Source organism: Abrus precatorius, unplaced genomic scaffold (assembly GCF_003935025.1).
Source record: "Abrus precatorius isolate BTA unplaced genomic scaffold, Abrus_2018 Scaffold5, whole genome shotgun sequence".
NCBI lineage: Eukaryota > Viridiplantae > Streptophyta > Magnoliopsida > Fabales > Fabaceae > Abrus > Abrus precatorius.
In genome coordinates, this window is record NW_020874395.1 from 14331811 (window position 1) to 14343829 (window position 12019).

The window sequence follows — 12019 nt, forward strand, 5'->3', positions numbered from 1 at the left end:
AAACCTCTAAATTGAAAATTGTAATGCATTTGCTATATATATAAAATAACTCATTTATTGTTTTTTTTTTCATTAATTTCGTACGCTGTACACTTTTAAATATGCATGTGGGGTTCGGTTAGTGTAGTTCTCGAAGTTAGTTCTACGGAAACCTGTTTATACACAATAAATCTCTAAATTAATCTTTCGAATTGGTATGAAATTACCATTTATTTATTGAATTAAAAATAATGATTCGTTCTTAATTTTATAAGATAATAAAGAAAATATTCAGAAACTTTAAAATTAATAAAAAATTAAAAGTTAGAAAGTTAAAATTGAATTAATATATTTTTAAAAACTAATTAAAGAATTCATTCCCTTTATACATTATAGAAAAAATATCATAGTTTTGCCATATTTTATTTTTTAATATTAAAAATGCTAAAATTTACTACACATAAAACATGACCAATTAAAAAAAGTTAGTCATATGAACTAACATATTTCAAATTTAAAATATGAGTATTTTCTCTTCTAAATTAATATCCTCGTCTTTTCTTTAGGAGTTTTTTTTTTTTTCTTGTCCTTAATATTTTGTATAAATTTTTATGTTAAACTTTTCACTATTTTCTCCAAAATCTCTCATTGTATATTGAAATATTAGTCTTCTGGAGAATTTAATGTACCCAGAAAAAAAAAAACCAATAAAAGTGACCATCTGAGAAAACATTGAGAACTTTAATAATGCTTAAGCATTGTTTTATTCTTGAAGGAAACCATCGACAGACAACACGACCAAATAAATAATACATGTCAATAGTAGTATAAACGAGTAAAGTTAAATTTAAAACTTGAGCTTAGCTTAATTAACAAATTTAAAACTTAAACTTGACTCGTTAACTTGTTAAATTTTTTTAATAAATTTTAAATAATTTTTTTATTAATTTAGAGTTTAATAAATATTTTAATGTTAAAAAGTAAAATAAAATAATAATAAAATATAATGATATTTTTAAATATTCTTGAAAATTAAAACTAAATAATAGTATACATAATAATTATAATAATAAATTATATAAATAAATAAATAAAATATTTATGAGCTATTAATGTCAATAAATAAATCTAGCTTTAACTTACTTATTATTTTATATTTTATCATTGTTTAAAATATATCTTATTTTAAAGTAATAAAATCCAACACTCCCTACTTTTGGGTCAGTGCATGTCATCTTCCAATACCATCCACAAATTTTATATTTTTGAAATCTGTTGCCTCTTGAATTGCATTTAATCATATATATATATATATATATATATATATATATATATAATTAATAAAGTTATATATAAAAATATAAAATTAAACTGATCTCATTAATAAAATAAAACTTTACTATTATTCTTTTTATGGGCAAAACTTAAAACATCACTATTTTCATTCTAGAATGAAAATTCAACTCATCTAGAAGAAAAATGAGTCCAAGCACGTCTGCGTAGTGTGCAAATTTGTAGTATTCACACAAGAGAATCACTTATAAAAGGGATATAAGACCAAACACCGTTTTTCATTCACCCTATAAAGAGCTAGAGCTTGCACTTGGGGTTGTCTACCATCATCTTTGTATTGTGTTTTACTTCAGCAAAACTAGTCATGTCCTTGCTCTCAGATCTCATCAACCTCAATCTTTCAGAATCCACTGAGAAGATTATTGCTGAGTACATATGGTGAGCTCTCAAAAATCTCACACAAACCTTATGGAAGAAACAGGGGACTCTGTTTTTCTCCCTGTTAATGAAATCTTTGACCAAAGAATTATAACTTATTACTTTATTGATGTAATCTCTTTGTGGATATACTTTTTTTTTTATTTCTGATTCTGGGTATATTTTATTTTGAGTGATTCTTTTGGAACTTTACTTCCTTTGTTCCATCTTCCTCCTTTTAGCGCTTTGGCTGTTTGGCGGATCAAACATATAATAAGCAAATATTTTTTTTTAAATTTTTTTTATGGATGATTTTATAATCATGTTGTTGGGCTTGATCTAGTTCCTGAAAATCTAAGGGAATTTTATTTAATAATTTTTTATGTACTGATTAACAGGGTTGGTGGATCTGGTATGGACATCAGAAGCAAAGCCAGGGTAATTGTTTTTTGTTCATCACAATTGGTAATAAAATAATGAACTTTTTCATGTTCACTATTTTAACCTTTTTCTTTTTGTGATTTTAAACAAACAGACACTTCCTGAACCAGTGAATGACCCTTCAAAACTTCCAAAGTGGAACTATGATGGGTCTAGCACAAATCAAGCTCCTGGGGATGACAGTGAAGTCATCCTATAGTATGATCCAATTCCCTTGCTGTTCTTTGCCTTTTCAATATTTTTTTCATAAAACTGATATATATATTTTTAATTTATTTGATAAAAGCCCACAAGCAATTTTCAAGGACCCATTTAGGAGAGGAAATAATATTCTTGTAAGTTTTTCAATTTAAATAAGTGGCTTCCAATTAATGTGTCTCATTCAGTCTTAGTTCATGAAAATGTGTATACTGTTGTGGCTCAAGTGTCCACTTTCTATTCTCTAGGTGATTTGTGATGTTTACACTCCTGCTGGTGAGCCACTTCCAACAAACAAGAGGCATGATGCTGCCAAAATTTTCAGTGACCCTGATGTTGTTGCTGAGGAACCATGGTGTGTATATTTTCAACCATGCTTCCAATTTCTACAAACCCTTAATAAAAATCACTTCTTGTGTTATGCTTTATGAAATCGTTATTATGACATGATCAGATTTACTCTTTCCTGAATTTATTAACAGGTATGGTATTGAGCAAGAGTATACCTTGTTGCAGAAAGATGTAAATTGGCCACTTGGGTGGCCAATTGGGGGATTTCCTGGACCACAGGTCTGAAATGTTACACGTTTTTCCCTGTCATCTACTTATATTTATTATTATTATTATTAGAGTCTTATTATAATAAATCAATTTTTTTTACTATGAACGAACAATGTGATCAAGAATACACGTTAAAAAGGTTAAAAGTGTAACTTTTTTTTATAAAAAATGAAAAATATTTATTATTTCAAAATGATAAAATCATTTAATATATACCTTTTGTAGTAATTTAAAACATTTAATAAGATATATTTAATGTTCCTGCGTACGTAGATCTACATTAACAAATAGTATTATAAATATATCAAAGTTACAAATAAAAAATCTATTTTTTATTTTTTAACCATAAAATAGTATTTATATTTTTTTATAAATAAATGATATATTTTTAAAATATAAGAAACATAAATTAATTTTCAAATGCATTAATTATTATAGTTTTTATACATTTATTTATTTGAAATTTGTATTATCAAAATATTCATTTTGTACTTATATAAGTGGATATATTTATTTATTTAATAGATAAAATATTAATTAATAGAATAAATATTTTTAAAATAAGAAATTATAATATATAAATATTTTTATTAATTTCAATAAATTAAATATTTATTTTTTATTAAATGGATTGGAGCAAGTATACTAATTATTATCATCCATCTTATTATTATTATTAAAAGTAGGAATTCCCTTTGTGTTTTTCTTGTTTTTGATTTGTCTGAATCCTCAAATGCTTCTGGATTTTCACAGTAGACATCACATGTTAACATTGTGTCTATCCTAAATTTGATTGTCTTATATTGCATTAACTGAAAAGGAGTTATTTATGTCTTGTACGTCTTTCTCCTATGGTTCCAATTACTATTTTGCCAACAAAGTGGGTTTACCAGTTACGTAAAGGTTGTGAGGCTCTTTAATTCATACCTTCCACCAAAGACAAAGTCCAAAACCATCTTTGACTTAGTAAATAGTTATTATCTAAGATTTATTGAAAATTAGTGAAAATAATTGAGAGAGTTTTCTTGAAATTTTGGTAACCAGCTGTTTAATTTTTATGTTTCTTTGCAAACAAGTGTGTATTGATTTGTGGGCATTTTTTTTTCACTTATAATTATAAATATGTGACCTTAGTTTTACTTTATTTTTTAAGAATTAGTTTAATAAGGGTAAAATTAATTTTAATAAATAACTTGACATGCAATTTCAGCACTCATGTTCCTATTTTTCCTCATAGCTATTTTAATAATAAAAATAAATAAATATTTGTTGGAGCAGGGTCCATACTACTGTGGGATTGGTGCTGATAAGGCCTATGGTCGTGATATTGTGGATGCACATTACAAAGCTTGTCTTTATGCTGGCATTAACATAAGTGGCATCAATGGAGAGGTCATGCCTGGCCAGGTATTAAATAACATTTAATCATGAGAACCATTAGAAACATTTTTTTTAATATTATTTATTTATTTATTAAATTTTATTAAACGCTATAAATATTAAAAAAAGTAAGAAATAGTCAGATTCATATAATTTTGTATTGTAATTTTTAATAAAATTTACTTAATATTTCTTCTAATATAATTATTAATATTTTTAATTATAAAAAATAAATTTAACCGTATAATATCATGAACTTTTTTAAATGCAATATAAATATATAGTATATGATTTTTTTTATTGATGTCGATGTATTAATTATTTATTTTTATAGTGGGAATTTCAAGTTGGCCCTTCTGTTGGTATCTCTGCTGGAGATGAGGTCTGGGCTGCCCGCTACATTTTGGAGGTAATTTTAAATTCCATTCATTGTTTTATTTTGAAGGTTTATTCACATATAATAAGAATTAATTAGTGAAAGTCATTAAAAATATAAATATTGATGAAAAATGTGTATATTACAGAGGATTACTGAGATAGCTGGAGCAATTGTTTCTTTTGATCCCAAGCCTATTCCGGTTAGAAGTCTTTCACAATTCTTCAATTTGTTGAAAACAGTTGTCTTACTATTATTATTATTTGTTTCACTACTTTGATTTTAATGGTTACATTGTTGCCATTAGGGAGATTGGAATGGAGCTGGTGCTCACACAAACTATAGGTAATATTGAGTTTTTGGGATTATTAATTCTTTGAAATGTTCTAATTTTCTGAGACTTGCAATGGTGATTTCAGCACCAAGTCCATGAGAGATGAGGGAGGTTATGAGATCATCAAAAAGGCCATTGAAAAGCTTGGATTGAGGCATAAGGATCACATTGCTGCCTATGGAAAAGGCAATGAGAGACGCCTCACTGGAAGACATGAAACAGCAGACATCAACACTTTCTCTTGGGTAAGAAGGGCCAAGGCTAACCATAAATGTTACATTCTTTCTTAATAACAATTTTCAAATATTTTAACTCAATTCAAATAGCTCAAGTTAACAAAATCATTAAAGTAATGGAAGAGCATCTTGGTATTGATTTTAAGGATTACGTTTAGGAATATATTGATGACTAGGATTATGTTTTGTTGTCTTGTTATTTGTCCAGGGTGTGGCAAACCGTGGAAGCTCCATTAGAGTTGGAAGGGACACAGAGAAAAATGGCAAAGGTTACTTTGAGGACAGAAGGCCTGCTTCTAATATGGATCCCTATGTGGTCACCTCCATGATTGCAGAGACTACCATCCTCTGGAAACCATGAAGTCACAGCCATTAAATTCTGTGTTGAATGACATTTATCTTCAAGGTGGTGTTTTTGTTGGTAATTGCCAAGTGGTCTTTTAAGCTCTATGTGGGATTTTATCATTAATAATCATAATAATTGCTTCTTGATTTCACTCTTAATTTAGATTTAAGAATCAACAGTGTAATCATGTAATGATTAATGATTAATAAACTCTTTTAAATGATGGTCCATGGACCACGGTGAAGGGAAATTCATTATAGATTTGGAGTCTAAAATGGATGAACGTGTTGCATAGACTTGGAAAAAAAAGCTGCACAAAATATCATGTTTTATCCTTTTGCGTAAGAAGTGATCTTAGATTCCACGATTGAAGAATTGGAGACTGTTGACTGATTTTTAATTTATGCATAAAAATTGGCAGTATTCACAACGAGAGAGGTGGAACCATCATGTGATGATATAAATCATTGAAGTGATAAGTCTCTGTCACATATCTGATTTTGGGCATGTGGGCACGATGGCTGCCAAATTAACATGTCTTTGTCTATTAGTGTCCTTCTACGCGGGGAATGAATTTAGTGAGAAATATATTTTCTCTTATAAATAATTAAAATTAAGATATGTAAATGATATGATTTTTATTAAAAAAAATTGTGTATTTATTTTAAGTGATTATTTTATAATTTTAATTATTTGGGTATAGTAATTCATACTACAAATTTTTTAACTCGTATAAAATGACCCATGTCAATATATATATGATTGGCACAATGCGATAAGACATGCTAAGGGCATTTTGTAGGCATGATGGACACGCCCCAAGAATTGTAGCTATGTCTTCTTTTTCCACGTGAAGGTTACCTGAGAAACACGTCTTCTCATAGATTGTAAAAGGGTGAAAAAGGGTGTAAAGTCCTTTTTCATGCAACCATGACAATGAAATTCACCATGGGACATGAGAGAGTCTCATGGATCATGGATGATGACTCCAAAATATATATTCATTCTTCAATTTCTCTTCTTAATCATGGTGCGTCTTGAATTTTGGTTCGGAAGATTATTTTAGTTCAAGTAACTACTAATATTATTATATCTCAAATGTAATGTTTTTAAAATTGTGCTCGCTTAAATATATATATATATATATATATATATATATATATTTATTAGATTTAATCTAAATTTAATTTGAGTTACGCATCTAAATGTAGTGGATGAGTCTATTATTAATTTTTTTTATATACATAAAAATTTGAATTTGAAATTTTACTTAAACAATTCAGAATTAATAAAAAAAATTTAAATCTAAGTATAAATTTTTTTAAACTTATCTTAATGTAAAAGATTTTGTTCTCAACAAAGATAAATAAAAACTTGTTATACATGAATAAAAAACTACGCAATAAAATATATTTAAAATATATTGTTATTGCACTTTCCTACTTTATTAGAAAAAAGTTTAACTAGATTTTCAAAATAAAAAAATCACTAAATTCAAGCCAATTGATTCTAACTCTTGCTAGTAGAATTGAGTTTAGGGTTATTTTAGCCTAAATTATACTTAGGCCTTGATTTTTAGGCTGATTGAGAACATAGGTAATTGATGAAAACAAAAACAAATGTAATTTAATTTAATAAAAATTTAGTCTTATTTTTGGATTAGAAGAGTTTTACAACATTCAAAATGTAATGTGATTTATTAATTTTTAAATCGATGTGCTAATCAACACTCTAACCATTTTAATGAAAAATAAAAACAAGATAACATCAATCTTATATTATTAGATTTTAAATAAAGTAAATTCTATGGTGTTCAGTAAAATAATGTGTATTTTATATTTTTTTTATATGTAAAACAATTATAACAGTTAATTTTATATCAATATATAATAATGTCAATAATTTATTTTAAAAAAACATGAATACTCTTCAACAATTTTTAAGATATTGGAATTTCTAAAGTTTAGAGACACCATATCAAACACTTTTTAATAATATACTCATAAAATGACATGAGTAGATATATATAATTTGGTAGCAATAGAGTATATATTTGTTTTTAAGAAATTACATGGTTTACAACACACTTTTATATCCTAAATTGATTTACGAAATTTTATTTTTTATTTAATGACTCTACATATTTGTACTACACGATGGGAATTTTTTTGTTCTTCACAAGTCAATTGATAACCTATAAATTTAGCTCATGCTGATGAATAACCTGCAAATTGTGTTTAACTTTTTGTATGTTGAGCTTATTATAGGGATATTTATGACATTGTTTTACTCAGCCGAATTATGCATTAAAAATGTATGGGGTGTTATTATTTTATGGATTATTTTATTGGACATCCTTGAATATATAATATGAAAGCATTAAATGAGTCTATGAGTGCTAAAATGAAAACAAATATCATAACTTCGTATGTATGTGCTTAGATTCGGCAACAATGATCACATAGAAAATGAAGACAAAAAATAATAATAAAAAAATAGGGAATGCCTTTAGATTAAAATTTTTTAATTTGAGGATAACTTTTGTTAGAGAATTTTAAAGTATAAGAAAGAGTTTTTTCCCCCTTTATCCAAACAAAATAGACATTAATATAGCTAAATATAACAATGACTCAAGATCAACAATATCTTTCTGAAGTTTGTAACTATCCTTAGTCCAAAAAAATTAAAATATGTTAAGGTTTCAACACATGACATTTTGCTAAATGAGTTGATTACTTGCATGTGAAAATAGCAAAGTCTTACACTACTATGCCAACCTTCTAAGTTACTTACATTTATTTGTGTTGAAAATTTGTTGATAAAACATTAAACAACAAATCATAAAATTAATTTATCTTTCAATTATACATTTAAGTTTCATTTTAAAAAAAAGATTATTTTAATAAGCACTTTCTTTCCTTTATAGTCACACATTTTTTATTTTATAACATGTATCTTTCATTTATAATCAATATTCTTATTCTCTTTATTTAGTTGTCTAATTATAAAAAAAAAGTTTCAAATTTATAAAATTAACACAAAATACAATGAGATATTTATAATCATTAAATCATATTTCACTAATTAACATAATTTTAATTTTTTTATTAAAAGTTTCAAATATATAAATACATATATTTATATATGTAAGGAGACGCTGACTTATGTAAGGAGAATTGGAGTAAAGGTCAAAAAATTAATAATATAAAAGTGAATAATTGAACGTGATGACGATTGAGCAATGTTGAGGATGAATTTTCTTCATTTCTATTGTGCAAAACTACTTAAGATTGTTGAAATGGATCAAATTGATGGAAACCCGATTAGCCTAATTAAAATAAAATATGAGTTAAATTAGACTAACCTAATAATGTAATTCTAGCCAACCCAATTAGAATATCTGAGTCAAAAGTGGATTTGAATTATCATTAACAAGCATTATAAAATTTATACGAGTTTCAAAATTTTAATATTAGAATATTTTAAAAAATTAGTTTAAGTAAAATAAAGCATTTTAATGACACTTTATAATTTTCTTATTATACCTAATGTCATTTAAAGAAGTGTATCACTCTTGAGAGTAAGAGTTCAAATTTGCCCACTTCAAGCTGGGCTGCCTCACTTCAAGTTACAAACTTGTTAGTCCAAGGATTTATTGACTATTTTATTGATCCATTTTTCTTTTTTCTTTTTATTTTCAATTTACCTTACAACCATGTTAATAATATGATAATTAATAACTATGAATATTTATATAAAGTTATTAATTTGCTGTTATGTTTTAATATATGATATGTAATATATTTATAGCATGATAAAACTCATCACAAATGTCTTTTTTTATACATGACTATCGTTCTTATGATTTCATCAGTTTGAGACCATCAAAATAGGCATTTGGCACACTCTCTCTCCATTGCAACCATTAAAAATATAATTAAGAATCAGTGCCTTGGGGGATTGAGAGCAGTAGGTTTAGCTTCCTCCTATGCTTTGTTTTCTGCCGCTGCTCTTCTCAACCAAACACTCACCAACCACCCTTTCCAAAAGTTCAAAATGCTAACCAATCATGATTATACATAAAAAATATAAAATGCTAATCATGGTGTGCCTGACATGAACCCAAGTGACAAAAATCTTGGATCCCACTAGCATAGTACCTAGGTTTTCAAGTGCTGATTGGCCAATGCAAAACCATTATTCATGGCTAATATCCAACGGATCTTTATTCAAATTCAATTTAAACATTGATGTTGAGGGAGTATTCTAAATTAGAATGGTTAATACTACTTTTCCATACTCTTCTTTTCTAAAAATATGAATAAAACCCTGAAATTTAAATTTTGTAATCGATATACAGTAGTTTACTAAGAAGAGTGAATTCTAAATTTCTGTGTGAATCTTATTGAAACTCTGAATCTTCTGTGTCTTTTGTTTATAATGATCTGTTAAAAATATTAAAAAATAAAGAGTGAATTATAAACTTCAAAGATCTATTCAAATTTTTGGACAAAAAAGAGTACCTATAGAATAATTCTCGTTTTTTTGAAAATTCTTGAAAGACCAAAGCACCCAAATTAGAACCATGAAAGGCTTCAAAACAAGTAGTCTATGACTTACAAGCAACTAATTGAATCTTTCTTTCTTTTAAATAATTTTCTAAAATCTGACTGAACCATTCAAAATTGAGAAACCTTGAGACCAATTCCCCAAGCCCCACCAATCATCTTGAGAGAACATGTAAACACATAAATAAAATAAAAAGAAAATCATATATAATATCTCTCCAATAACACTATTATTACTATTTACAAAAAAAGAAGGAAAAACAAAATGGAGAATATTGCTAATACCTAATTCTCCGACAAAAAAACAGAGGAAAAACATAACAGAAAGCAGGGGAAGCAAACAAATCCTCCCTCTGCAACCTGCATACATCTAATCCAAAACCCTGAACCATATTCTAACTCTATGAATCACCAACCGAAATGGGTTGGCCGGAAATTCCCAACGGAGACCGTGAAATTTGCCGGCTTAGTTCCCGGAGAACAGGTCTCATCTCTGGCTTCTCAGGGAACCACTCAACAATTTTTTCTGACTCTTGCTTGATCTTCTTAACCTGGCTGTGAATCGGAACACCATTTTGCGAAAAGCTTCCATCTCTGTTCATCTTCATGTTCTCCATCCTCTGATTCAAGAAAAAATCTTCAATTTTTCAACTTCTAAGAACAGACTTTCCTAGCTTCCCCTGTTCTAATTCTGTTTCTGCTTACGCCAATCTTCAAGAGACAAACAAAAACACTTCACATGTAATAAGTGTCTGTCTATATATATATATATATATATATATATATATATATACACTATGTGTTTGTATACAAACAGGGAATTCAAGATTGAAACGTAAGGGAGAAGAGAATAGAGAAGTTTGGTGGGAATGCTCTATCTTTATGAAGATGACTAAATTGGACCATGTCGTTGACACAAGGATTTTCTATAACGTGTGCAACACCTCACCGTGACACAATATGTTGCCAAGAATTTGCATCCGTTGGATTGGGTCAATGATGTGGCAATTCACATTAGTGTATTCTCGGATAAATGGAACATTCTATTATTCTGATTTTGTGTATTTAATTTTCATGTCACGTTATTTTATTTTATTTTTGATTGATTTGATGCATCATGAATTCTGTTGAAAAGTAGGAACAACATGTTTTTTTATGCTTCTTGTTCTTATCATTTTCTCGTATATATCTTTTGTGTATGTATTTTTGTGAATGGGTGCTATGTATATGGCAATAATCAAACGGATAATTATCAATATTTGATTCGGATTCGATGCCTTTTTCCTACCAAGTTGCCAATTTGGATGATGGCTGAGAATTATCAATAATGCTATGCACCATTTGCTGTTGTTTTGTTTTTGTTGTAAAAATAAATGCTAGCGGTCGATATTGCATTTGATATTATTATTGGTGCCTGCGATTGTCGGATGTAACTTGCAATTCTAAGTGTGGGTTACATAAAATAATTGATTGATTGAATATCTTCATGAATATGGTCAAAGCTTGATCAAATACCTGTGTTTTGTTTATTTGTGTCTGTGAGTAGGAGGTTCAAATTCAATTCAACCAAATGCAAAACCTCCAAAACTTTGAAATCTTAGCGAAATTGACTTGTGATGTGACTCTGAAATTAGATATGGCTTCAATACTCGATTACCCGATTTTTTTATTTTTTTATTTTTGTGCTATTAACCACAGATTTTAATATGACCAATCCTTGACATCAAAGAGCATTAAACAAGTTTAAGGTGAAATATGCTGTCATCTTTATGCATTAAAATGATTTTTACATAAACATAAAACAAAATTGACATCAAACAGAAAGAGTGGAGGTCCTCAACTGACTTTCAATCTACAAAATTTTCTACTGCAAATATTTAACATTTACTT

The 12019-nt window shown here is 27.6% G+C and overlaps 1 protein-coding gene across 1 annotated transcript; it reads left to right on the plus strand.

The window, feature by feature from the left end:
• The first annotated feature begins 1422 nt into the window (after positions 1-1422).
• On the plus strand, positions 1423-5813 carry LOC113867534 (glutamine synthetase PR-2). The gene is made up of 12 exons (XM_027502919.1): positions 1423-1710; positions 2088-2127; positions 2225-2328; positions 2417-2465; positions 2577-2683; positions 2811-2898; positions 4168-4296; positions 4604-4678; positions 4794-4847; positions 4953-4990; positions 5065-5224; positions 5424-5813. The coding sequence occupies exons 1-12, from the start codon at positions 1637-1639 to the stop codon at positions 5574-5576; spliced, it is 1071 nt and encodes a 356-aa protein (XP_027358720.1). The 5' UTR covers positions 1423-1636; the 3' UTR covers positions 5577-5813.
• Positions 5814-12019: the final 6206 nt, after the last annotated feature.

What these genes read in the sequence shown, in the direction of transcription:
- LOC113867534 (XM_027502919.1), top strand. Translation starts at nt 1,637, where the DNA reads ATGTCCTTGCTCTCAGATCTCATCAACCTCAATCTTTCAGAATCCACT. An exon ending in GACAGTGAAGTCATCCTATA is followed by an intron (nt 2,329 to 2,416) that starts GTATGATCCAAT and finishes ATTTGATAAAAG; the next exon opens with CCCACAAGCAATTTTCAAGG. An exon ending in GGTGCTCACACAAACTATAG is followed by an intron (nt 4,991 to 5,064) that starts GTAATATTGAGT and finishes TGGTGATTTCAG; the next exon opens with CACCAAGTCCATGAGAGATG.